The following is a 26,988-nucleotide window of genomic DNA, read 5'->3' on the forward strand; positions in this document are numbered from 1 at the left end:
CCTTGCCCCTCTGTCTGTGTCTCTGTGTTTCTGTGTGTGAGCAGTAGAGAAGAGGAACCCGCCGGCAGACTGACTGACTGCTTTCAGTGCTCTTTTCATCGCCAACTCCGGCGTGGAAAACAAGTTTCATGTTGCAGCGAGGCTTTAGAGCGAGTCCGCTGGAGCTAGAGGCATGATCCGGCGCGGACTGGGGCTTCTGTAGCTGCTGCTCTGGGGTGAAGGCTGGTGGGTCCCGGGTCTTTTCGCCGCTCGTTTTTCGGTGGGATTCGGATTCGGGGGCGAGAGAGGGGGTGAGGGGAGCTGGGGCTGGAGGCCAGAGCTCTGTAATGCGCTGCGCTGCGCTGAAACTGCAAGCTCAGGCGAGATAACCGCAGATAAACCGACGCTAGCTGGCTGAATCCACTACAGCAGCAGCAGCTCCAGCTCCGTGTAACGGCTCTAACGGAACTCGCTCGAGACGCCGCAGAGATGTGGCGGCTGCTGTTCTCCGGTATCGTGGTCTTTCCCGGTCTGTTCATCGCCTTTAGGAAAGTCCTGCCGGCTGTTTTTAAGCGGTGGACCGATGCGGACGTCGTGCTGGTCAGTGAGAGGTGAGTAACGTTACTGATATTTTACCTAACCTAGATAAACCTAGCATGGCTAACTGGTTAGCTAGCTTCACCGTGTAAGCCGGTGTTTACAGTTAACTAGCTAACGTTACAGTCTCTGCCACTAGTTAGCTTAGCTAGTTAGCGTTACCTAGCTAAACCAAGCATATTGCTATATCAGTATATCAGTATAGTAGTGAACAAGCTCCGTGAGTGAGTAAATAATTTACCTAGCTATTATGGGCAAAAATTAGAATATACTGCCTGTTTTTATTACAATTAACCCTGACACTCTTAATTATTGCTGTATTAACTTAGCTAACTAGCTAAACCTAACATTAGCATTTTTAACAGTAACGTTAGCTATAGTAACCAGACGAGTGAGTGATTTAGTCAGTGAATAAGTGGAATAATTAAACTAGCTATCATGAGCAAAACGTGGAATATAACGTTACTGTTGTTTATTAGAATAAACCTTGACACTCTTATTCATTGCTTTATTAACCCACCTAACTAACGGTAGTTAGCTAAACCTAATATTTAATCAGTAGCTACAGTAACAAGCGGAGTGAGTGAGTGAAATAACTTTAGATATTATGGGCAAAAAAAATTAAATATACTGCCTGTTGATTATTACAATTAACACTGACACTCTAAATATTGCTATAAGAACTACTTTGGCTAGCTAGCTAAACCTAGTGGATATAGTAGTTAGTTAACAAGTGGAAAAATCTAACTAACATTATGAGCAAAAATTGAAATATACCTGCTGCTGTTAACAACAGTTATCACTGACACTCTTAATTATCACTATATTAACTTAGCTAGCTAGATAAACCTAGTGTTTAAACAGTAGCTATAGTAACATGTTGAATGAGCAAGTGAAATATAACTAACTATTATGGGCAATAATTAAAATATACGGCCTGTTGTTTATTATAGTAAACCCTGGCATTATTTTTGCTATATTGACTTAGCTAACTAACTAACTTAAGCGGGTATTTAGTCAGTAGCTATAGTAGTTAAGAAGCTGAGTGAGTGAGTGAGTGAGTGAGTGAAATATATCTATTATGGGCAAAAGTTTAAATATACGCCTTGTTTATTACAGTAAACCCTGGCACTTTAAATTATTACTATATTGACTAAATTAGTTAAGTAGCTAAACCTAGTAGCTATAGTAATTACCAAGCTGAGTGGGTAAATAGAATAATTTAGGTTAGCTATTATAAGCAAACATTGGAATATGCTGATTGTATATTACAACTATTGCTATATTAACTAACTTAGCTAACCAGCTAAACCTAGTAGCTATAATATTTATTATTGCAATTGTTTATTATAATTCATCCTGGCACTCCTAATTATTGCTATATTTACCAAGCTAACCAACTAAAGCTAGCATTTTATCAGTAGCTATAATAAAAAGCTAAGTGAGTGGAATAATTTAACTAGGTTAACTAGCTACAATGGTCAAAAATGTTAGTTAGCTACTGCCTGTTATTTATTACAATTAATCCTGCCACTCTTTATTATTGCTAACTATCTAGCTACAACGAGTATTTAAGTCAGTAGCTTTAGTAATTAACAAGCTGAGTGAGTGAGTGGGATAGTTTAACTTGCTATTATTGGCAAAAATGAGAATATACTGCCTGTTGTTTATTAGAATAAACCCTGACACTCTTTAATCATTGCTACATTAACTCAGCTAACTAACTAGTTAGCTAAACCTAGTATTTGATCAGTAGTTACAGTAACAAGCTGAGTGAGTGAGTGGAATAGTTTACCAAGGTAACTAGCTAGCTATTATATATATTATATACACAAATTGGACTACACTTTTGTTTAATACAATTTACCCTGGCACTCTTAATTTTTGCTATATTATCTTAGCTAACTAAAAACTAGCAAAACCTAGTATTTAATAGGGGTGTCACGATTCTCTAAATCCTCGATTCGATTTCATTTTCGATTTGAGGGTCACGATTCGATTCGATTCTCGATTTCCTTTTTTTTTTCTTGTTATTATTTTATGCCTCATAAAATTTAAATAATATATTTATTATTATTATTATTATTATAAATATTATAAATATTATTATTATTATTTATTAAGATATATATGGTAATGCCATCTAGTGACTTTTTTTGGTAGCAACAGTGTGCACTATTAAAACAAGCAGTTTATCAGAGCTGTGTGTGGATGGCTGGTGAAACTGCTCACTTACATGAAGCTGCAGTTCTTCATCCAACCACTAGTCGGAGCTGCAGCAGCAGCACAAGCCCCGCTCTCGTCACTCAGTCACTACTTCAGTACAGCCCAGCCACGGGCTACAGAGCTCAGCCAGTCCGTTTTTACTGTTTCTGTAAACAAATAAAGGTTTTAACCCCACTAACCGGATAATACAGCTCACTACAGTTCATCTTTCAGCCCAAGCAGCTAACAGCAGCAGGTTAGAACAGCCGACACGGAGTCACTGCTGGGATTACATTATAAACAGGTCAGTTAGCGCGCTGCTAACCTCAGGATGTTTATAACTACGGAGTTTAGTGGACACACCAAGGCCGCCAGGTAAGTCTTTTAAAGGCTACTGAAGACTATTAAAGGCTATTAGAGGTTATTGAAAGCATTATTGGGGGCAGAAATCAGTACAGGCTGGTTAGATAAGTGATGTGGTGAAACTGTGACTAGCGCTGTCACAGTGATGTTTATTAACGTCATTAAAACAGATTTTGTCAGGGATTGTCTTATAAATATTTACAAATAACTTATATCTCTCCTGAAAAGCTTTTATTTTAGTCAGAAACACGCTTGTGTTTACTTTATCTGAGAGAAAGATGTTTTTTTAATTCAATGGAAAGCAACAGGTGTAGTCAATTATAAGTTTAAGATTTTTAATCCACCTCACTGTGATCTATAGTCAGTGTTCTCAAGTCACACTGACACACGCATTTCAGCGAGTTCACACGCTCTCACCTGCGCGCACCCACCCCTCCGTTAGATACAGATACAAAACCTGCGCGCCCAACCCCCGCCCCCCCTCCTCCGTTGGACAGATAAAAAACAGTGATCACACTCCCGCCGACACTCAAAACTTGAGAGCCCTGTCTATATTTCTGTAATTCCGTTTTCAGTTTCTCCTCCGTGGTTGAAAGGCAGCTGTCTCTCACACAGCAGAACTGAGGGCGGGGCTGCGCTCATGCAGTGGCTCTCTCTATTTAAATGAATAGGATGTGCTGTGTTGGTGCCGCGCCATTTGCGTAGCGCGCTGCGCTATTTGCGTAGCACGCGCGGGAGGGATCGTCGATCCTCTTTTTGACTTCGATACTCGAGACCATGACCTCATTTCGATTCGATTTCGATAAAATATCGAGATCGTGACACCCCTAGTATTTAATCAGTAGCCAAAGTAACAAGCTGAGTTGGTGGGTGAATAATTTAACTAGTTATTAGGAGCGAAAATTGGTATATAGTGCCTCTTGTTTATTAGAATTAACCCTGGCACTCTTAATTATTGCTATATTAACTAGGTAACTAGCTAACCCTAGCATTTAATCAGTAACTATAGAAATAAGCTGAGTGAATGAGTGAAATATAACTAGGTTACTATATTATTATGGGCAATAATTGGATTATAGCTAGTTAAACTAGTTAGCTACTGTCTGTTGTTTGTTACAGGGAACCAGGACACTCTTAATTATTGTTAGCATTATATTAACCCAGCTAGGTTGACTAGTTAACTAGATAAACCTAGCATTTAATCAGTAACTATAGAAGCAAGTTGAATGTGCAAGTGAAATATAGCTATTATAGGCAATAATTGAAATATATGTCTGTTGTTTATTACAGTGAACACTGACACTGTTAATTATTGCTATATTAGCCTAGCTAACTAGATAACTCCGGTAATCATTTTGTGTATACCCTCCCTCTTAGGTTAACCAACTCTGTACTAACAAAGTAACTAAGCTAATCTCTCCTCTCCCATTCTAGTGTTGTTATTACAAAAACATCCTTTAGACCACTCAGGTCGCTAATTAACCTAGCTAATGCATTATTGCTGAGGTCATTTAGCAAGCTACATAACTATAGTGTTAAAATGTAACGTTAGCTCCTTCTAGTTAAACTGTCTTATTAGTAGTGTAAGGAAACAGAGTCTGCAGGCACATATTCCACATCTCCCTGCACATCCAATACACCACACACCCCTTCTCCCATTCACAGGCAGTTCACTGAACACACTCGCAGCCTCATTGGCTGAGAGTGCTCAAATGACTGTGAGGCGTAATCCAAATGCACCACCTCTGCTTCTGTTTCCACTAAACTGTGTGTGCAAGAGCAAGTCACCCCATGGGGGGTGCAATGTAAAATCATGCTACACCCATTTACAAAAGCACTAAAATAAGTAATAATTTACTGTAGTTTCTGTTTTAGAATTAATAACTAACCTGAGTTAAAGGGGATACATTAAGTCTCAGTTGACTTAGTTGTCTCCTTAGGCAAATGCCATCGATCAGAAACAATAGACAATAGGGGTGGGCAATATTATATCATATACAATATATCGTGACACAGAAACATCATGATATTAAAAATCCATATCGTGATAATAGGGCTGTTCTGTCTTAAAAGTAGTCTATTATTTACTGTGAAGCTTTAGGTGTGTTTATCGTATAATTGTTTTAGTTTGCAGTTTATATGCATGCACTAAATATTCTGCAATATTAATTGCTGCATTATATTATTTTATGCTATATTATTTATTTAGCCACATTATGATTATACTGTTATACTATTATACTATATTCCTGAAATTAATGAATTATTATAGTTTTCCTATATCGCCAAGTATATCGTTATCGCAAAAATACCCTGAAATATCGTGATATTATTTTAGAGCCATATCGCCCACCCCTAATAGACAAACATCTTACCGTGTTTGTTTGCAGACCTCAAAAGCATGCAAGCTCCACACAATTGATTAAGAACCATTGGCATTGCCATCTAGCCTACTCTGTATAAATGTATAAATATATAAATGTATAAATGTGTGTGCCGCATAGGTTCCTGTAAATGGATATTTTAATTTAATAGTGGGTGCTACATTGTCTAAAAGGTTTAGGAACAACTGCGCTAAGTTGGTATCTGCCATTACCATTGGGAGATGAAATGCCTCAGTTCTAGGGTACAGTCCAAGGCCTGAGTTCTCCTTCGTCAGCTATTATTCGCTTTCAGCCTTGGAAGCAGCCACACTAGTGGCAAGTTCGTTACATGCAGCACCACCTTGCTGTAAGCATATCTCAGCATTAGTGAAGCTCGACTTGACCTCAGTATAGAGGGAAGATAGAACCTTTATCAGTTGCCATTCATGCAGTTGGGTCATAACGGTTTGTTTCTTGCCTAAAGACAGATAGTGCTTTGTATAGATCTGTATGTCTGTGCTCTGCAGGCTAGTGATAAGCTGACCATGAGCACATGCTTGTTTTAGGTGCTGACTTTTTAACCCCTCAGACTCTTTGATCCATTGAAAAGGTGTTACATCACTAAAGGATAATGCTGGCAGTTACAGGTTGGTCTTAGCTGTAGTCCTTACAGCTAAAATGTGTCAAAATAAATTGGTTAATTGGAGTTTACTGGACTTTTTGATCAATATCAAACCGAGCTCAGCTCTTCAGGGAATTCCAGAGTACTTTTTTGGAAAGTAAGAAAACTGGAAAGGCCATTACAGAAGGCATGTGTCTTACATTTACAGCATTTGGTTGATACGTTTATCCAGAGCATGTAGTTACATTATAAGAACGTAGGTTGTGCTTTGGATTCCTGGTCTCTAGTCTGCCACAGAGAAGGTGGTGGTGCTGCTATGCACTAAATTCCAATAAATATGCAGATATGCAGTGTGCGCTCTGACGCCCTGTGGTGCAAAAATGTGTGAAAACAAAGCAAACCAGGCCAAAATGTTCCAAGTTTACAAACTTGTTAAGTGACTCAGGGAAATTCTGAATGTTTACGCTGTGGCATCAAGGTGGGTTCCATGATTTTGCTAGCTGGTTACTGTGGTATTCTTGATGGTTACTAAAAGGGTGCTAATGTTGCAGTGAGAGTGGTATTTCACAAGTGTTTGCTATGATGCCCCTTGTGTTTGGTTGGATGTTATTATAGTATTTGTGTCACTGTGACATAAGAAGTGGCACAAAACTTTTGCAATCTTTTGGAAAACATATTTAGCTTTCATTCATAATGTTATTTAATAGTGTTGCTGTGCGAAACCTGTCCCCTATTGCACAATCACACAAAATTAATCTGAGCTGGAATGGCGTCAATACAGCAGTTAAATAATAAATATTTAAAAAGTATAATTTTATTTAATAATAGAAATAACATTTAAAATAATATGGTCGGCCCATGTTCTGCAATGTGTAATCATGAATAGACTCATAGAACATTTTTAACAAGCCCTGTACAGCCTTTCAATGGGTCTAAAATAAATATTTTGTTAGTCCTGTTTGGCTTGGTTCGAAACTAAGCATTTCTCTGCCTTCCTGTCTGTAGGTATCTTGGCTTTAGTAGCTTGGCAGCTGTGATCTTTGTGGCTTTTGTTAAACCAATCACTGCTCACCTTGTGAAAGGGTAGAGCCTGTGCCAATGTTGTTTGCTGGTAGCCAGTTCCAGCATGATCTCCCAAACACCTCCATTCATTTCCTCTACTCAGCAAGCAGTGCTTTGGGTTGGAAAGTGTTCTCTGTTTTATCTTTTGCAGCCATCATCAAACCTGCAAGCTTTGACTTTTTGCTTTGCGGTTTTAGTCTGGCACTCCTGCCACACTGTTTTTGCGAGACAACTCAGCTTCCTTTGATAAGCTGTGGTTGAGGTAATTTTGATGTGAACTTCAAAATGCTGAGGTTTTTGGCTTTGCTTAAATTGTAAATGTGTTAATATGTACCAAAATCAACTGTACTGATTATTTGACTAAACAGTTGATCTCGCATTAGTTGCATATATATATTTGGCTTGTTTATTCATACCATCTTAGCACACCAACAGTAAGTAGTAAGGAGAGAATGAAAATTCTCATTATTATAATTGAAGTAACTATAATTATTAGTATTTAAGTATACATTACTAGAGTGTTCATTTCTTAATCATAAATGTCATGTTTGGCTAGAAAAGGGGGTTTTACTTCCAGGATCTTTTACATCTAGCAGTTTGTGGATATCTAACCTTCACTAAGATGATGTAAGCAAGAGAGAACAGCTTGGTTAACTTTTGGCTGTGTTCTCGTGCTCTGATTCTCATATTTCACACTCGTATTAGATTACGTACTTGGCACAACTTGTAATGATTGTCGTCATCAGGGGGTGGAGACATTGGTTGGCTAATCTGCATATTGTGACGTGTTCTCAATGGCATGCCAGTATGTAAATTAATCCTAAAGTGTTATCTCAGGGCAGGAAATAGGCACATGTTATGGAAGACATTACTGCTCATGGTGGACAGTGCAATGATCATGATTGCTGGCTACCTAGTGTTTGGCTAGAGTTGTCCATGCTAACAGAACAAGTGACTACAGAAATCACACCCACATCAAATGCAGGAGACCCCACACACCTATCCCACAGGTCAATGCAGAGTTCTCTAGCTTCTGTTGGACATGGCAAAAGACATGGGACTAATGTAAGACAATCAGTGGAGTGATGAAGAACATACATACATACATTATCTATGTCTAATACTTACTATGAAGGGACAAATCTTCTCTGTGCCAGCTTCACAAAATGCATAGGTCAAATAGCATGTATAGGAGTATTTAGACTTTACTGTTGGTGGTTGGCAAAACTGCCACAATACGTAGGCCGTTATCGCACAACAAAGACATATAACAGCAGTATCTATACAGCAGTATCACAAGAGTGAGCTAAATACCAAAACAGTACCAAACGTCATGCTTACACTTCAGTGCGAACTTTGTGCCACATCTTTATAGACAGTAACAGACCAAAACTGTCAGTCTGTTTGATACTAATTAGGATAATAATAATTAGGATGAATTCTTTTTTCTTGGGGAAATCATTCCACAGACCTCAAGTAAAGCCTTGGAATCCTATCTATAAATCTAGTTGAGTAGGCAGGTTGGTTTAGATTTTAGACAGACCTTAAAATTCTGCTTTGTTCTGAATTTAACTAGTACTGCTAAAAATGTTCTCATGTTGCCCTTTTGCCTACTTTTGGTTGTTTTTCTCTGCCAAATCCGCTGCTTTTGTCCAATTAGTGATGCTGCCTGATTACTGAGACTGTTCCAGACTGCATAGTGCCCTTTTGTTACCATAGCCGCTACATTCACTGCAGTTTGGCTTACTGTTATCTTGATCTGATCTTGCTTACTTGCTTTTCCCTCCTGCAGCTGCTTACCTATTGCAAGACTCATTGACTATAGATTTTTTAATCAGGTTTCTTCCTGCAAGTTTGCCAATGCTCAGCAACTCTGTGCGCTTTCATGCAGTTTCTGCTTTCCATAAATCAATTTCTTTGTGGATTTTGCATTGGACATTGTCAAACTGCTATCATTGCTCCTGAAAGAAGACCTGTGAACTGGCCATTGGTGCAGTTTTTTATTGAGTTAACTAGATTACTCCAGCTTAACCAAATTATATTTTGTGTGTTAGTAACTTGTGATATGATGCTGCCATTGTATGTTGGGTACAGTACAGTAGTGATATTAGCTGGTTTCTTTACAGTCAGAAAATAAAACCAACAAAGTAGTGATTAACTACAGTAGTAGTTAGCATACTAAGGTTTGACAGCCTTACTTTAATTATTAAAAGCGTGATAATTACATTATTGACCTATCATACAATAAATAAAACAATTGACCACATTGATTTTTGCTGACCTCAACATTGCCCATTAGGTTTTTTTGTACCAGGAGAGCAAATTAACATCAATGAACAGTATAGTTGAGTTTGTGTATAAACATTTTATTAGTTTTATTTATTTAGAGTGTTTAAAATTGTTACATTCACATTCTAATATCTGAATGTTCTTAGTAATTAAACAATATTTTCTCTTTGCGTTAATATGCCATTATATTAGTGACATAAAATGTTTTTAAAACTAATAGTTTTACTATTAGTTAAACTAATAGATAGGCCTAATTCTAACAAATACTTTTAAGTAAGGGTCCAAATAAAAGTATACTGCTGATATTGACCCTCTGTTGATGCACATTGATATAGATATTCCCCCTCTAGTATGCTTATTATATTGCTACATGATGTGATTGCACTACACTTGGCAATATAGTAATGCACATTGCTGAATCAGTAATGTAAGATTGTGTAATATTGACCTCCAGTATGATTTGGATTGTGTGAATATCTGTAATTTAAGAGTAAATGAATGATTTATAATGGAATGGAGCTTTGAGTGGATTACTCTAACAATACACCAGTATACTATTGTATTTGTAAGAGCCATAGAACTTACACTAAGGAAAGGGAAAAGGAGTCTGAATGACCTTCGAACTGGTAGTGGAGCGGATTGTTGCTTGTAGAACACATTCCAAACGACTTTAGCTTTGCAAAGTTCAGACCTCATAGCTGAGACCTTCATCTTTAACATAGTTTTATTGTGTCTGTCAGTGTTTATTTAGACATTTGTGTTGTTTCTAGTAACTGGCTGGAATAAATGTTTACACTACTAATCGATGTCTGGTAGTACACAAATTTGATTTATTGAGTGAAGTTAATTATAATATGGTGAGACTACATTCTACATCGACTGGCCCATCAAATTCTTTGGACCAGAATGGTCCCCAGATTCTACTCTGTGAACTTTTGTATCTTACCAAAATGTAAGTAAGATGTGATGCTATATATGGAAGAAAGATGCTGTTTCATCCTTTTCTGGTTTATATGATTTGTCAAATGCACAAAAACTGGGACAATTCAAAGAAAAATGAAACGTGGAAAAAGGATCAGATATGTTGTTCTCTGTTGTTTGATTGCTCCATAGGTAGATTGCTCTGTTAACCAGCATGCTAAAAGGCCATGTTAGTACATGGCCTGGTACAATGATTCAGAACAGGCTGTATTTTAGCAGCTTTTTTCCGTTGGAGCAAATATTTGAAATATTGTAGCATACATTCTCTGCAGTTTTTAAATAAGTGAAGAAATATAATTTTTCTATGATAGGAGACCTTTAATATTAACTGGTGTAGCTCTCTGAATGTCCATGCATTAGCAGGGTTCAGAGAAAGGCTGTGCTTCCCTGCTGTCTACAGGATGTAATAAGCAGGAAGAGGATTATTATGGAAGTGATAATGAAGAGCCACACTGTCTGGACACTGGCAGCAAAGTGTTGTCTTGACCTGACTGCGTGTGGTATTTTGGAAGTCCTTTCTGAATCATTCAGGCTAACGTGGATTTGTTATTTTGGTGTGTGTGTGTGTGTGTGTGTGTGTGTGTGTGTGTGTGTGTGTGTGTTGCTGTGAATGCTCCACTCCATTAGGCAGAGAGAAGCAGTCTAGAACCGCCTGCTCAGCTTCTTCCTCCTTTCAGCTCCACTAACCAAGACAGAAAGGAAGGAAAAGGGCTTAAACAGTGGAAGTGTTGGAGATAATAAATGTTTAGAGTCTGGGCCTGGCCGATGTGAGAATGGTCAACATTACTGACTTTAAAGAACCTAAAAAATCTGCTAAGAGAAAACATTGGTCTAATAATTAAATATGGTTGTGAGAGGACATCAGCAGTTTGTTAAACATTGCTTTATGACTAATATGGTTGTTGGTTAAATGTTAGTTAAAGTAACATTATGTAGCAGTTTTGAAGTAACAGCTTTAGAGTCATGTTTATGCTTCACTGACTGTAATAGGAAGCAGTTTTTTTTTGCCACTCTAGGACAGAACAAGGGCTGTGTATTGGCAAGATGTTGGTGATATGATACATGATGATCACAGTGCAGGGGGTACAATCCAATATATTGCTATACAGTAAGGAAGAATATATATTGCAGTTGTTTAAACCATGTTTTAGGAAAACTGGTATAGTATAAATATAAAATTTATTCTAATTTGGTATGTACATGAAACTTTTATATAATACTGTGATAAACTACTGCGTAATTTCTCCCAAACTCCAAATATAAAAAGTCATTTAGAGCACCTATTTGCAGAAAATGAAAAATAATGGCTGAAATAACAAAAACATGCAGATCTTTCAGAACTCAAATAATGCAAAGAAAACAAGTTCAGAAATCAATTTGTTTGTGGAATTACTCTTGTTTCTATTCAGTTTTCATGCATCTTGGCATGTTTTCCTCCACCAGTCTTACCATAACTTTATGCCACTCCTGGCGCAATAAATTCAAGCGGTTTAGCTTGATTTGGTGGCTTGGGATCATCCATCTTCCTCTTCATTATATTCCATTTTTTTTTTGTAAAATAAAATAAAAAACTCAGTTTTTAAATGGCCTATTATTTTTTTCAGAGCTATATGTTGCAATATTAAAAAAGAAAAGAAAACAAGAATTTTCACCTGATTGCACTAAAAGTTATTGAATCAACATGTAAAAGTAATGACAATTCATGGTGTGTATCTAAGATGGAAGTAATATAAACACTATTACTATTTATCATTATTACTAATACTATATTACACTATAGTACTATTGCAAATACTCACATTGTGATTACTACGAACTGTTACTGATACTAAAGCAGTTATAATGTGCAGCACTAAAATTGACAGATATATTTGAATACTGAGGCCAAAACACCAGTCTCACTGTCCCTTGCCTAAAGGGAGAATGAAAGAAAAAAACAAACACACAACAAAGGCCACCTTTTCCTCTCTTGCCCCTCTGTCCCCAGTTCTCGGATTTGGAGAGAGTGAGAGGGAGGGAGAGCACAAAGAGTAGATTGTGGAAATCTGGGTCTTGTGACAATGTTCAGCCTGCAAGTTTCCATGGACCGATGGTTGTAGTTGTTGTGTGTGTCTGTGTGTGTCTGTGTGTGTCTGTGTGTGTGTCTGTGAGGAAGGGGCCGCTTATCCAGGGGCCAACTCGAGCGTAAGCTGGCAGGCCCGGGTCATGTGGCTAGCGTTGTCATGACGAACAAATGTCACCCCATGCAGAACGCTCAGCTGTGAAGCTTTTGGTAGCTGGTCAGGAGACTTTGGGCCAACTCATGCTGCTACTGCAGTCCACAATGTACTGAACTGCCTCACCTTTATTACTCATTTAGATCTTCACTAAGAGCAGAATACCATGTTTATGGAGTCTTGCAGTTCTAAGAGCTCATACTCGATACGTCCATATGTTTCCAGACAAGGAGATTGTGACTAATTCTAGACGCATTGTTGTTTTTGGTTTTAGTGTTGTTGGATCTAAAGGGCTCTGGTCTGGATCTTTAGACATTTTAGTTTGGTCCAAACCCAACCAGGTGGTATGAAACATTGTCTGGTCCAAAATTTGGTAGAACTGAATGGGATGGTATCAGTGTAGATCAACAGATCTATGGTATAGACAACGCATTATGCAAGTGATTTACTTTGTCTACTGTAACTGTAACTATTGTAACTATAAACAGAAATAAAATGATTCTTAGGGAAATCTGTTACTTTCATTCAGCTCCATAAAATTTGTGCACACTATGGTCTCAAATTCTGAAAGGAGGGCAGAATTCAGCATACCACCTGAAAAAAAAACTAAACTTAACACAACAAACTGCAGTGTGAAATCCAAATTAACTTAACTAAAATGTATACAATGTAATAAAAACGTAAACCTTTGTTTCATGGATCTTTATGTGTGAACCCAAATGTAAATTGTCATTGTTAACATCTTGGCTAATTTTCCTGGCTAAGCTTTGCTATGAGTTTTTGCTGTTCAGAGGCCACAATTACAGAAACATTGTGACTAGCCTTTTTAGAGCTTCAGGATGCAACATGGCTTTGAGACTTGGCTGACTTTTACGCTTAACCCCATTAATCTGGAAGTTAGTAAGAATGTTTAATTAACAAACTACCCTGCGCTGTATAGCTGTGCTGCAAATGCTCCTCTCACACTGTTTGCAGCAGCACTGAAATTAAAGAAAATATGCTAATGGCAGTTGATTGACCTAGGAGTAGAGAGACAGGTGGTAAACAGAGAAAGTCTTTTGTGTTTCAAAGTGAATTATTGAATTCTAATTCACTCTCTTGCTCTCTCCCAGGCTGGTCTCCTCCATTCATGCCATTATGGCCACCACGGCTGGAATCATTGTGGTGTCCTCATGCAGGAGCAACGTGATAACAGACAGGTAAGTCATCCAACACCATGCTCTGCCTTCACCCAAAGCAACCAGTCATGCTAGATTGAGGCTTTGTCATGCTGGAGTGGTCCACTAATCAGTCTGGCTCATCTCTGTCTGCTGTGTCTGTATCAAGTTATTTGCTTTTTTTGGACATCTGACATGTTTTACCTCATCACTGTACTTGAAGCTCAATAGCTTCTATTATAAGATTGCTTTCACACCTACCTATTTTGGTCCAACTTTGGACTTCTCAGTTTTGTCCAAAGAGAAAAACAGGTTTGATTAAAAGAGGTGGTCTCAGTCTGAAACAAACTGTACCATAGCTTGGTTTATACGAAAACTTTTTTGGGTGGTTTGGCCAGGAATTCAGACTTTTTGACCAAAAGTATTAACTGGTCTTTAAAAATATTAATTAGTATTTTGGACCAGTTACAGGAAGCAGATGGGTATATTTTGCTAGCATATGTATTGTGCTTATTAATTTGCAGTGTGAAACCAAAACTACCTAGATTAAATGTACTCAGTGTAACAAAAACTTGAATTTTTGTTTGGACCTTGATTTGTTTGGACTTTCAGATGTGAAAATGCAAGTAATTATTGAGCCAGCAGGTTTTTTGTTCATGGGAAGAGCATAAAGATAACATGTTTGAAAAATGATGCAGCATTTACAGATACTGACGGATATTGAGAAGCCCTATGGTAGAGTTTTTATAGATTAGGTTTGTGGTTAATAAATAGTGGTGGCATGATACCAATTTTTTTTTTCATGTCCAATACTGATATTCCATATTTAGGTACCTGCTGATACTAGTGTTAATCACGGTTAAGCTAAGCTGTAATAATTTATTAATTAATATAAGAAAATTTGACATTGCATGTAGGGTTGCAGCGGTAACCGGTTTTACGGTATACCATGGTATTAAAATGCACGGTTATCATACCGTGTGTGTTTGCTTATTACCGGTAAAACGCAAGCCAGCGGAGAAACTCACCCGCGCATGCGCAACTCTGCTCCGCTTCAGCTGCTCAGCACACAGCGGTGAGAACAGCAGAAAGTGCATCAGAATAAACAAATCTCCGTCCGCCTAAAAAAAGGCTAAACTAAAATCAGCAGTGTGGGACTATTTCAGAGACCCGCCGAACGCACCCGAGGATGGTTATCCGATTTATAATCAATGTGGCCGTAAAGTCACAGCTAAAGGTGGACATACGTCAAACCTGTTCTCCCATCTCCAAGAACACCACCCCGCCGTGCAGCGCAAAATATGTGTTTAGTTTATAATTTTAATCTGAACCTAAATAAAATCTCTTTGTAGTCGTGCACAACCCATGCGGTAAGCGCCCGCAAAAGCGCTGAGTTATCCGAAATTTGGGCACGCAGGTACAGGCGTGAAGTGCGTGCTACGACGGATTCACGTGTCCGTGTAAAGGTGCTCGCCGGACTGGATGTGAAAGACGCCATTCATTTACATGCATTAATTTTCAAATTCTGACGTGCCTGTTTTTCATGTGTTAAAACCAGACTCAGAAATAAATCCCCTCTATCTGGTTATATACCAACTTGGCAGTAAAACGGACGTTTACAACAGTTGTTGATCAGACACTGACCCAGGCTCAGTTTATCAGATATTAAATAATTTAAACTTAAATAATTGTACTGAATAGTTTAAACACAGGATCTTTACTTCTTAGAGGACATGTAATGTGTGACACGTGTGTGTGTGTGTGTGTGTATATATATATATATATATATATATATATATATATATATATATATATATATATATATATATATAATTATATACACCCTTAATGACCTTAAGAGTAGTGGAAAAACCTGGTTTCCTTCACCTAATGGTGTACAGTTTATTTTTTTTTAAGGAGACATTATCTATATAGTTGTTCCAGGTTTCTACAATAAATAGTTAATTGAACAAAAAACCTTTGTTGTAATTTCTTTAAGGGTCAGTTTAATAATATATGTAACAAACTGTGATACCGTGATAACCGTGATACCGCGGTATTTTCTGAGACGGTTATCATACCGTGAAAATCTCATACCGTTGCAACCCTAATTGCATGTAATATTGCATGTCCTGTGATGTTTTACATGTATACAATTCAGTACTGATGTTAAAACAGTATATTGCGCATTGTATTTACAGTATGTGTCTTGAATGTGTTAGGAAAGTTGGTTATGTACAAAAAGCAGAACAGATGTTTCTCTTCAATTATCAGCATCACATTTTAAAACCAGAGATGCATGACCAGCCGTGTGTGTGTGTGTGTGTGTGTGTGTGTGTCTGAATAGAGAATAATCCAGTCCAGAGAAACTCCCAGCTGCCCCGGTAATCCACTTGAGGGCTTAATTCCCGGTTCGAGTGCATGAACAACCACTACAATATATGTGTGTGTGTGTGTGTACACAGATACATGCATGTGCATGCCTTACTAGAGCATATAATCATATAAGCATTATTTAGGTTGTGAACAGCATATGACATTTATTTAGCTTGAAGTTCCATCTGTACATGTACACACTCATGTAACCAACTGTAATCTCACCTTGTGGTCATTAAACAGATCACCACTAACCACGTGTGTGTATGTGGTGTCTTTGAGGAAGGTTATGTGACTAGCACACATGCATACAGAAATAAAGGCCTTGGATAAAGGTTTAGGGGTGTGTGTGTGTGTGTGTTTGGAAGGATCTGTCAAGCATAATTAACCTGCCCAATCAGCTTTTATGAGTGGTGTGCTAATGACCAAGAGCATTATTTCAGTTGCATAAGCCTCCTATTAAATCATCTTTGTGTGTGTGTTTTGAATTTAATCGAATAAGTATTTGCACTGTGTCTGTGCAAATTCTGTGTTTACGCAATAAATTCAAACAAAAGACTTCTGCTGACTTAAAAAGGTTTAACTGTTAATCCATGGCTTGTCTAAAGTTTTAGGACATCATTAAGTTTTACTGTTGCTTTTAAAATAAATGAAAGGTTTTGTTACCATAAAATGGCTCTTTGCTAAGTTATTGCTAAGTTTTACAGTTACGCCAGGAAATAGGAATTAGTTTGGGGTGGAAAACATGATTGATATGTATTCCTTCTACATGATAATTTTATTTTTATTGTGATGCAAATAGTGTGGGAATTTGTGTAGAAAATCACTATACTCTATAGAGCTGTAAGAAAAATTGTATTTTTAATGTTATTGTGACAGGTTTTCAAAATGAATTCATTGAAAGAGCTGCAACAATAGAATTTCTTTACGTTGCTGACGGTGGTCAGAGTGATAGAAGTCCACATAGAGATGGTCAATATGTCAATATTGTATTGTATTTTAATTTAAAAAATGAACATAACAATATAGTTTTGTTGTTTAAGTATTTAAAGAATATCATCAGTGCTTACATAACACCTACCCAATTGTATATTTAATTATTGAGCATAATTAGTCTTATTTGGTTGGATGGATTGCAGTAAATTTGGTGATCAAATCACAAGGAATATCATGAAAGTATCATTAAAATGTCTTTAAATATTGTGATATAATATTTTTATTTTATCGACTAATCCCCAAAGTTTTTGAAACCTTTGAGGAGATTAAATTAATTTAGCATCTTCACATCGTTATTGGGATATCCAACAACATTATTGCACATCACTTTTTTGTACATACAGTTACAACATCTTTTGTAACTATCTATAGAATAGGAAAGCATTTTATATATATGTATATTTTAAATATGCTGCTACCAGTGCATGTTTGTCTTCAGGGTCGAATTGTGATACATTGTGTTTCATTAAATATCTTTAAATATCACAAAATAACCTTATCTGGAGTAAATATTTGGAATCTCTTTGTGGGGTCAATCTTTTAACACCTCTTTGATCAGTATCATCTCAGTTTTTAAGATTGTAACATCTTTTTACAAAAGTTGTAGCATTTGCTTTCAGTGTGTGCTGGAAGAAAATAGAATATATCTTCCTGTAAAATCTTACAAAAATTGTCTTTTACTTTGTATTTTGGACATCAGTTAATCCTCTACTATCTTACTACCAAATTTTAAGTGGGGTGCCCAAACCTTTGGCTGCATGTTTTAGAGTGTTCTTTGTATGAACAGCTTGCTGAGTGTTATTTCTTCCCAAACCAGTGGGAAGAGCATATTTTGAAAATCATCCTTTGTTGGCCTTGACCGACCTCTTGGGTGAATTAAACTGCTGACACAACAAGAAGATTAAATGTTTGAGCGATCACAAGGCCATTTAAAAAACAAAAAAACAATTCAATAAAATAAACCCTAGCATCAAGTATTTAATGGGTCAGAAGGTTTACGTGAAAGAAGGAATCTCGCAAGAACAAAGAAATAATCTTTTAGTTTGTTATAGTTATTTCTTACTGTTGATGTTGCTTTTGATTTATGAATTTAACTAATCACATATAATTATGTGAAAAAGTCTATAGACTACAAAACCCAAAAAGGCAGGGTTCTGTTCTGGCAGGTTGAGTGTTATTTTTGTAATGAATTATTTATCTTGTTGTGTGGTCTTCTTTTTCAGGCACTGGCTGGTCACCTCGTTTGTGATCTGGTATGGAGTGCCCTATATGTCATATGACATCTTTGCCATGTACCTCAGCCACTTCTATCGTTTTCGGGTCAAAGGTCATGAGGATTATAAAGGTCACTCTTTAAGGACTATCAACTCGTTTGTGAGGAAAGAGTTCCTGCTGGTCCTTCATCACATTGCACTCCTCACCATCCTCCTGCCTATTACGCTGGTAAGAGACTGTGTGTGTGTGTGGCTATGTGTGTGTGTGGCTATGTGTGTGTGTGGCTATGTGTGTGTGTGGCTATGTGTGTGTGTGGCTATGTGTGTGTGTGGCTATGTGTGTGTGTGGCTATGTGTGGCTATGTGTGGCTGTGTGTGTGTGTGGTTAATGGAGTGTGAATTGGGGCTATGTATTGGCAAGAATTTGGCGACTGTACTAATCATTCATGATACATACATGTCACAACATACAGTATTGAGCAGGGCAACATACAGTATTGAGATTGTTTGTTTAAATTAAAAAACACCATATCATATTTATAAAATTTGAATAAAAGAAAAGTTTACTTTTTTATTTAGTCAGAATAGTGGGTTTTAATAAGAGCACAGCACTGCTCTCTAGCGGTCAGGGTTTAAACACAACACAAAATGATTACTGATACCAATCTTTACATGCAAATTAATTATTAAAAGTTGTTACTGTGTTTTTTTTATTAATACAGTATTACAAAGCAAATTATTGCAATGCCATTATAATACCAGTATCTTGTTTCTTTGATTAAATAAAATACACCACTATCATAGTGGTGGCGTGTTAGTGTGTGTTGGGCTGGTATGAGTGGAGCAGGCACAGCAGTGGTTTTGAGAGAGCAGTTCAGCAGTGAATTCATCTTCCAGATGAACTCCATCTAGTCATCCTCAGGAAGATAAAAATAGCGCATGGAACCATGTTAAAATCAATTTCAGCATCTATAAAATATACAGTCATAAAATCACAAACATGCCTTTAGCCAGTGAGGGATCAGCTGTCGCCCAGACAGACATCCAGTACGTTCTCAGATTCATGAACAAAAATAGGAACTAATTAAATGACTAAATATGTTTGAATCAGAAAAAACAAGGAATAAATATGCAACAGTTTCAGATTCTGGTTTACTTTGCTGTTGAATAAACATGTTTTTCACTGAGACAGAACCGTAAAACCATGAAGTACAGAACAAACTGCAATAATGTTTTGGCCAAAAAAGGTATTTGATATATTTGAGCCTTTCCATTGAATAACCACACATCCACATGTTCTCCCTTTTGGAAGAAATCAGTTATTATCTTTACTATTGTATGTGTATATGTGTAAAATTCCATCCATCCATCTAAGATATGTAAGAAAGTACTCAACCAGGATTGTGGTGAAACTTAACATTTCATGTGGCTTGGAATTGTAATTCTAGTCATTGTGAAATTTGAAACCCCTTTAAAGTAAAGCTGGTCTTTGGTCAGTTAGGTCCCCTGAGGATCAGACAATTATCATAATAACAGCTGTTACACTGCGAGTACTGATGGATATGGACGCACACACACAGTGCTCTAATGTTGCATTGGGGAAAGGAGTGGTGAGGAGGAAACCTGCTCTTTTGTTTGCAGGATGCTGTGCTGTCAGTAGTGATATGAGATCACTTTACCTTCGCTTCCATTATTCACTTGCAGCTGCTGCTCTTATACCATCTCTCTGTTTCTCACATTTACACACACCTTTGTTTGCTGACTTGCTTAACACAAGCAAACAATTACATATAATTGAAATGTATACATTACAGTTGTATGCATTTCTGTAAAATTCATATTGCTTCTCAAAAGTCCTTATGTCACATGTACCTTGTATATTCACTTAGCTGTGTGATCTGTTTGTCTCTCAAGTTTATTTACTCTAAATACATATTTGCAGAAACTTCATCTTAATGGATAAACATTAGGTTCCTGGATTGCATCATGTGCCTGAACCTGCTTTTAATCCATGTGATAAAAGGTTATTTTATGTTTTGTTTAATATACATTTTATCAAATCAGATTAGATTATCTTAAAAATATATATTAATAATGGGTAAACCGATGTGTATTGCATTTATTCTCATTGGCTCTCATCTCTCTCTCTCTCTTTTTCTCTTCTCTCTCTCTCTAATACACATTTATACAGTCTCTTTGGGCTGTGCAGTCTGATGGTATAAGGTTACACCGAGGGTGGCCACTGTCTGTTCCAGTGGCTGCTCCATCTCCTCTTTTATTTATCATCTCTCCACACACACTCACACTGTCTCACACACACACCCACACTTACACATTCTCTCTCTCTCACACACACACTTTGATCTAACTACAGATGAGTTCTTAATGCCTTATTTTTGTAATTTGTTGCAGCATTTAAAGGGCAATGAGTACAGAGGAATTGGTGCTATATTTTATAACAGCTCTCCGTAGGCCTGTCACAAAACCAGTTTTACCAGAAATAATTGCGATGAAATGATATTTTTTCATTTTAAAAGCATTTTATGCCACTGGTAGAACAATAATATAATGGTATAATAATGTAGTTACACCCTTTGAAAGAGGAATTAATTTATTATTAAGAAAATCCCAAATCTATCTTAAATGAATAAAAACACTGCTTTAAAGTTACATAATAGCTTTATTAGGGTCCATGCATTTAAAGGCATGTACAGTTGTTAGGCATTGTAATTTTTTGACTGTTATAAATGTAATGGTTGACTAAAAACACAGCAAAATTACATTCAAACAGTTTATCATTTACCCTAAAATGTAGTTAATTATTCAAGACCTGTTTGGATTGCTTTTTTAAATGTTTCACTGCAGCTGCAGGCAAATGTAAAATTTATAAAACTGAGTGTGAAAAGCTGATCTTGGACCATGAAGACACATTGTTATTAATATTACATGTAATACATGTAATCACATAATGCATGTGATGCTCAGTGAGGGTTTGTGTGTTTTTGTGTTCTTCAGTTCTTTAGGAAGGACCAGGGTGATTACTTCATCGGCTGCCTCTTCCTCACAGAGCTCAGCACACCTTTCGTCTCACTGGGCAAAATCCTCATTCAGGTAATGAACACACACCCACACACACACACACAAAGCCCTAATGACTTGCTTGCAGGTTTTCTGATGATGGGCTTACAGATTTGCAGACCTCGGGGAACTGTTAACTGTTAACTGATTGCTGTTCTTACAGTGTCACTATGACACACGCACACACAAACAGCAGGATGCTGTTTTTACAGGCCTGGAAAATGTCTCCTTCTATAGCCTGACAAGCTAATTGTTTTTGCACACCAGATATAGGAATACAACTTCTATTCCTTTTCTTCTTTTACCCCTCTCTCTCCCCCCTCTTTTATTGTCTCAATGAATGAGCTTTGATGTTTTCTCCCTGATCCAGGTTCTTGAGTTTGGGATAAAATGAACGTTTAGCTGGTGGCTTTAGTGCCAGTATTGCCACACTGTGCCCCCCTGTGTTTGTGTTTGGTACTGTCTTTACTGTCTCTACATTTCTCCAGTTCTTGAGTTTCTAATAAGGTGGGAAATGTGACATGTAATTATGTGTTAATTAAGTGTTAATGTCATGGAAAATTTATGTTGCTTACTTTGTGTAAGCATTAATAAGATTTTTTAAATAGTTTTTTTCTGCAGTCCATAAGCTTAAAAATAGTTTGAGATTTTTTTGTGTGTGATAACAGACATTATTTAGCATGTATTTGTATTTTACATCAGTTTGGCTCTATTAATTCACACAGGTAAAGAGTTTAGGAAAAAGTACTTAGTTATTTAGATACATCAGTTTTAAACATCTTGGTTTGTTGCAGGTTAATTTGCCCCATTTAAAACTGTCGGAAAAATATTAAATATAATTTAAATTATTTGAACAAAATCCTTCTAGTTAAACATCTATAAGATATTAATTTATTATTGTAATATTTATTGAACTCAACTAAATTTTTATGGAGAAAAATGGACAGGGACTAATAAAAAATAACCACAGGTTCTGATACAAAACATGCACATGTCATAACTAAAATATAAGAAACATGTAAGTTTGTCATGTCATCATAGCTTTTACTAACAAGCCTTTATCTTTATTTTTTCCATCATCTTTATAGCTGAGTATGCAGGAGTGCTGGCTGCACAAGATGAATGGAGGCATGGTGCTGCTGAGTTTCTTCCTGTGCCGCATCGTGCTGTTTCCCTACATGTACTGGGTGTACGGTTCACACTACGGCATCCCCCTCTACAGCGTTCCCTTCCACATCCCTCTCTCAGCCAACCTGGGCAGCCTCTGCATCCTCTCACCACAAGTCTACTGGTTCGTCCTGCTGTGCCGAAAGGGTTACCGGCTCTACAAGCGTCAGTGCAACCAGGGTTCACCTATATCATCAACAGAGCAGCTCTCCAAAACAGATTAGTAGCACGAGGACAATCACGGCAACAGTTTAAAAAAGAAAAAGAAAAACGTCAACATCAACCGCTAGGATACTCCAGGACTGTACTGCAACTGCTTCTGCTATCACTTCATGTATTATAAAAGGACTATTAGTATTTTTCTCTACTCTTGCACACTCTTACACACTCCTACACTTATATATGGCTGTTCAAGTGCTGCTCCGCCCCAGTTAATTGGAGCATACACCTAGGTTGATCTCCAAATCCACCATATCTGAAGCTCCTTTATGACCTGTAGTAGGCATGGTCATGATAAAACCCTGCCTCCTTCATTTGTCTTTATGATGTACAGATATGTGGAGGCAAGGGGCTAGAAGGCAGAAGAAGAGTGAAAACGGCTCTGCGAGAGGTGTGCCCCCGAATAAGTCATATAGATCAAAGGTCATGAACCTCTCTCATTGTTGTCTAATTATTTAGATATTGAACACTGGATGCTGGAGAATTGTTCGCAGTTTGGATTGATGTTACTGGAATTAAGTTTTTTTTTTTTGAGGGGTCAACCCCTAAAACAATACATCGCCCTCCTTAGAAGTTTGCAAGAGGTTTGTTCATGTATTTTGGAGGGTGGAAGAAGGTGTTGGACTTCTCAGACATCTATGAGTGGCCTCCACAGACTTATACTAGTCCAGTTTCACCAGCACTGATTATCAAAACCCTTACATCTACCTGTATCATTTCAGTATATAAAATATAAATACTATATTATTTTTTAAATATAATTTATCTTTTTTTTCCGGCCCCATTCTTGTTTTGCATTGCTTGGCCTCACCCCATGCGTTGCTCTCCAGATGCCTCTTGGCTCACATGGCAAACATATCCACAGCTGCAGCTCTGCTGTTATCTTTGTTTACGAATGATCGCTAGTGATCTGTTTTCATGCACAAACACACAAACACACACTGCCCTCCTATGACTGTTCATGCTCTTCATCTACACTCCTTACAAGTGCGTCAAAAGTCTTACAGTGGTGAACCATACCTTCTTACCTTCTATCCTGTATGGAGAAGGGCTTTAGAAAACCTGTGACTGCTCGGATCCACAGGGGGCAGCAGAGTTTCAGGTCACGTGTTTACACACATTTTATATTTCACAAAGCAGGATTTGTTAGTTAACCAGATTTGGTTAAATATGGTAGAACAGAGGAGGTGGCCTCAAGTGAACAATAGTACAGTTCAATTGCAGTTTTTTTTTTTTTTTTTTTTTTTTAATAAAAATCTGAGGCAGGCTATCGCCACCCATTAAACAATAAAAAAAGACAAAGAGGTAGTCTGGCTCTTCACATGCACACGTGTTGTGCTGCAGTACAAGTGCAACAGATTACGCCAGTGATTCCCGTATCTACCGTAACTGTAGATTAACTCTTATTTATAAGGAGAAATTAAGGAATCCAGGGGTGATCTATTGCTCTTATTCTGTTGCATGATGTTCATGCATGCAAAGGGGAGTCTAATTCTGTCAGGAGGGCAGAATTCGGCACAGCCTCTAGAAAGGTAACTCATTGATTTGATAACACACTGTCCAATGCACATTCTTTTGCAAACCAGTCAGTACCAAGTATATTGTGAAGCTGGCCACATAGGATGTAGGATGTTCTTTTGTGCACTCGAAGTCACAAAACTACAGTGTGAAACCAAAACTAACTGGATACAAAATGTATACAATGTAAAACATGCAACAACCTTGATTCATACTTTGGGCTAAAAATGCTCTTAAGCTCAAAAGTCAGGTCTGTGCAGTAGTGTTTAAATTGTTTTAATTTAAAGCAGATTCTGACTTTTGGCCTTAATGTATCCAGTTTTACTAAGAAATCCTCCTTTGTGGAATATCTCTCAGATAATATCAGTGCAGTTGCACTTTTGCCATGATGACCGAGGCTTCTGTGAGCTCCTGGACTGTTACATGGGGGTGGGGTGCTTGCATAGGCGGGAAAGGGGGGCATACAACACTTGGCATATCTTTCAGGTCACTTAACTCCTGGGGGGCATCTCTGGGCAACAGTTAAAGCAATAACGCTGGACGAAAGTCAAGGGATTATGAGTAGTTAGTTTAATAGTGCTGTCAGAATGGGGCCAGGTCACAGAGAGCTTGAAAAGCTGCATTGCTCTCTGCTCCTAACAATAACTTTTATATTCCGGCAAGAAAAATGAAAGAAACAGTGTCCAGTGCTTATCTTATAAATGGGTTTCCTGGAGTTTCTCTCTTGGTATTGCTTTAAGAAGATGACTGACCGGCCTTTTAGAAGGCGACAAATCCTTCAGTGTCATCACAAGGCTGTTTAATCTCTTTTAGCTGAGGCTGAAATTAGACTGCAGTTGACCTATCAATTGAGCTCCGCCCACATATGCGACATGGCAACTGTTGCCAAGTTGGACAAGCATTACAGAATATTGGCAAAAATTTGCATTTGGCATTTAACCTGTCCTTTAGCTTCTCTTATGATGCACAATTAAAGCAGGGCGGCAGCTGCTGACTGGTCTTCTGTACAAATGATTTAGAGTGAATTATCTTTAGCCATAGCATGGAACTCCAAGACCTTCTTCAAAGGGCATTAGCATTTCCTGAACACATCTTTCATAACACGTTTTCAGCAAATGCAGATGATATAAATACACTATAAATTTATTATAGTACCTCTTGGATTACATTTAAGCACTTTTAGCAGCACATACCTTTAAAATGATTTTCATCTCAGATGAGCATAAGCCAGTGGCTGCCTTTAGTTTCTACAATAGTAAATCTAGATTTTTTTTCTTTTCATCTGGATTGAAACACTGAAAGCTTATATCTTTTCTACGTAGGAGATTAAATCAATGTATACATGCCTATTGAGCTTTAGCGTCTACAACCTGCAGTGCATTGTGTTTGTTCTTTTGTTCACACAGTTGTACCTTTTTTTTTTGTCATATGGCCAGTTTCTTCCCTTCTGAAGTTCTTGCTGAAGCCAGTTTGTTTTCTACCAATCAGATGAAGAACAGCTAAATATCTCTCTCTTCATCTCATTGGCTACCAGTCATCTCCACTCAGAAGTCTTAAAGTCTTAATGATTTGCCAGATGTAGTTATATGGCTGAAAGCTAGTGGCCACCACTTTCCGTAATGCCATTTGTGGAACTTCATTTTACATACACAAGACCCTGTTTATACCTGGTCAGTTCAAGCATGTTGAGGATCAGGATTATATCTGCATAAGATCAAACCACATAAAATGCAAGTGTTAACACACACAGTAAAACACATTAAAATAAATACAAATCTTATCACTCTAACAACTTCAAGATCTGGTTTGAGACAAATCTGGGCCACATTTTACTCACAAGACATATTTGACAAACCAAACACCTCACAACACAGCTAAAACACTATTATTTATTGCACAGCTACCGAATTTGCATATTCCATCCCACACAGTAAATGGATTTCGGTTTGAGTTACCAGAGACAAAAATCTTAGCAGGACGCTATCCAGATACTAATCACTATAATGAAATGACCAGGTGTAAATCTTGAGTGTCACCTTTTGACTTCTGAGGGGAAGGGAATGTGTGCATGTTCTCATTACTGTGATTTACACATACATACACTTCATGTCATATCATATCCAAGTAGCATTTTAAGTAAATAATTAAGGTCAGCTTCTGTAAGCTTACTGCTAATCATATCCCGATAATCACGCTTTTATTCTTCAGAGAGATTTTTAACAGTAATTTATAAAGAAGTCTTAGGCGTAGTCTAATAGAAGGCTTCCTTTCTGCTCAGGGTTCAGTGAAGTCGATGTTAACTTCTATGGATAGAGGTTTATTTTAGATACGAAAGATAATTTAAACTGTGAGTTTAAAAAGTGACTGTAAAATGGAAAAAAGACACAAGCTGAGACTGAAAATGGCCAGCAAGACACAATTGAGTCCTGCTCCGGTGCTTCGTTTGTTTTTGTTGGCTACTTTTCTGACATGATTTGTGATATTGCAACAATAGGGTTGGTAGACCAAAGATTGTCAGGCACTTTACTCAACGATAACAAAGTTAACCAAGACCGAAGAGAACGCATGACACAGTACTGTAGATGA

The 26,988-nt window shown here is 37.4% G+C and overlaps 1 protein-coding gene across 1 annotated transcript; it reads left to right on the top strand.

Annotated features, from left to right (window-relative positions):
• On the top strand, positions 1 to 26,988 carry tlcd3a (TLC domain containing 3A). Its single transcript, XM_007256956.4, has 5 exons — positions 1 to 590; positions 13,790 to 13,876; positions 18,430 to 18,649; positions 21,436 to 21,531; positions 22,587 to 26,988. Exons 1-5 carry the CDS (start codon positions 469 to 471, stop codon positions 22,887 to 22,889), a joined length of 828 nt encoding a protein of 275 aa, XP_007257018.3. The 5' UTR covers positions 1 to 468; the 3' UTR covers positions 22,890 to 26,988.

The sequence above is a fragment of the Astyanax mexicanus genome, chromosome 1 (genome assembly GCF_023375975.1).
Source record: "Astyanax mexicanus isolate ESR-SI-001 chromosome 1, AstMex3_surface, whole genome shotgun sequence".
In the NCBI taxonomy this organism is placed as follows: Eukaryota; Metazoa; Chordata; class Actinopteri; order Characiformes; family Acestrorhamphidae; genus Astyanax; species Astyanax mexicanus.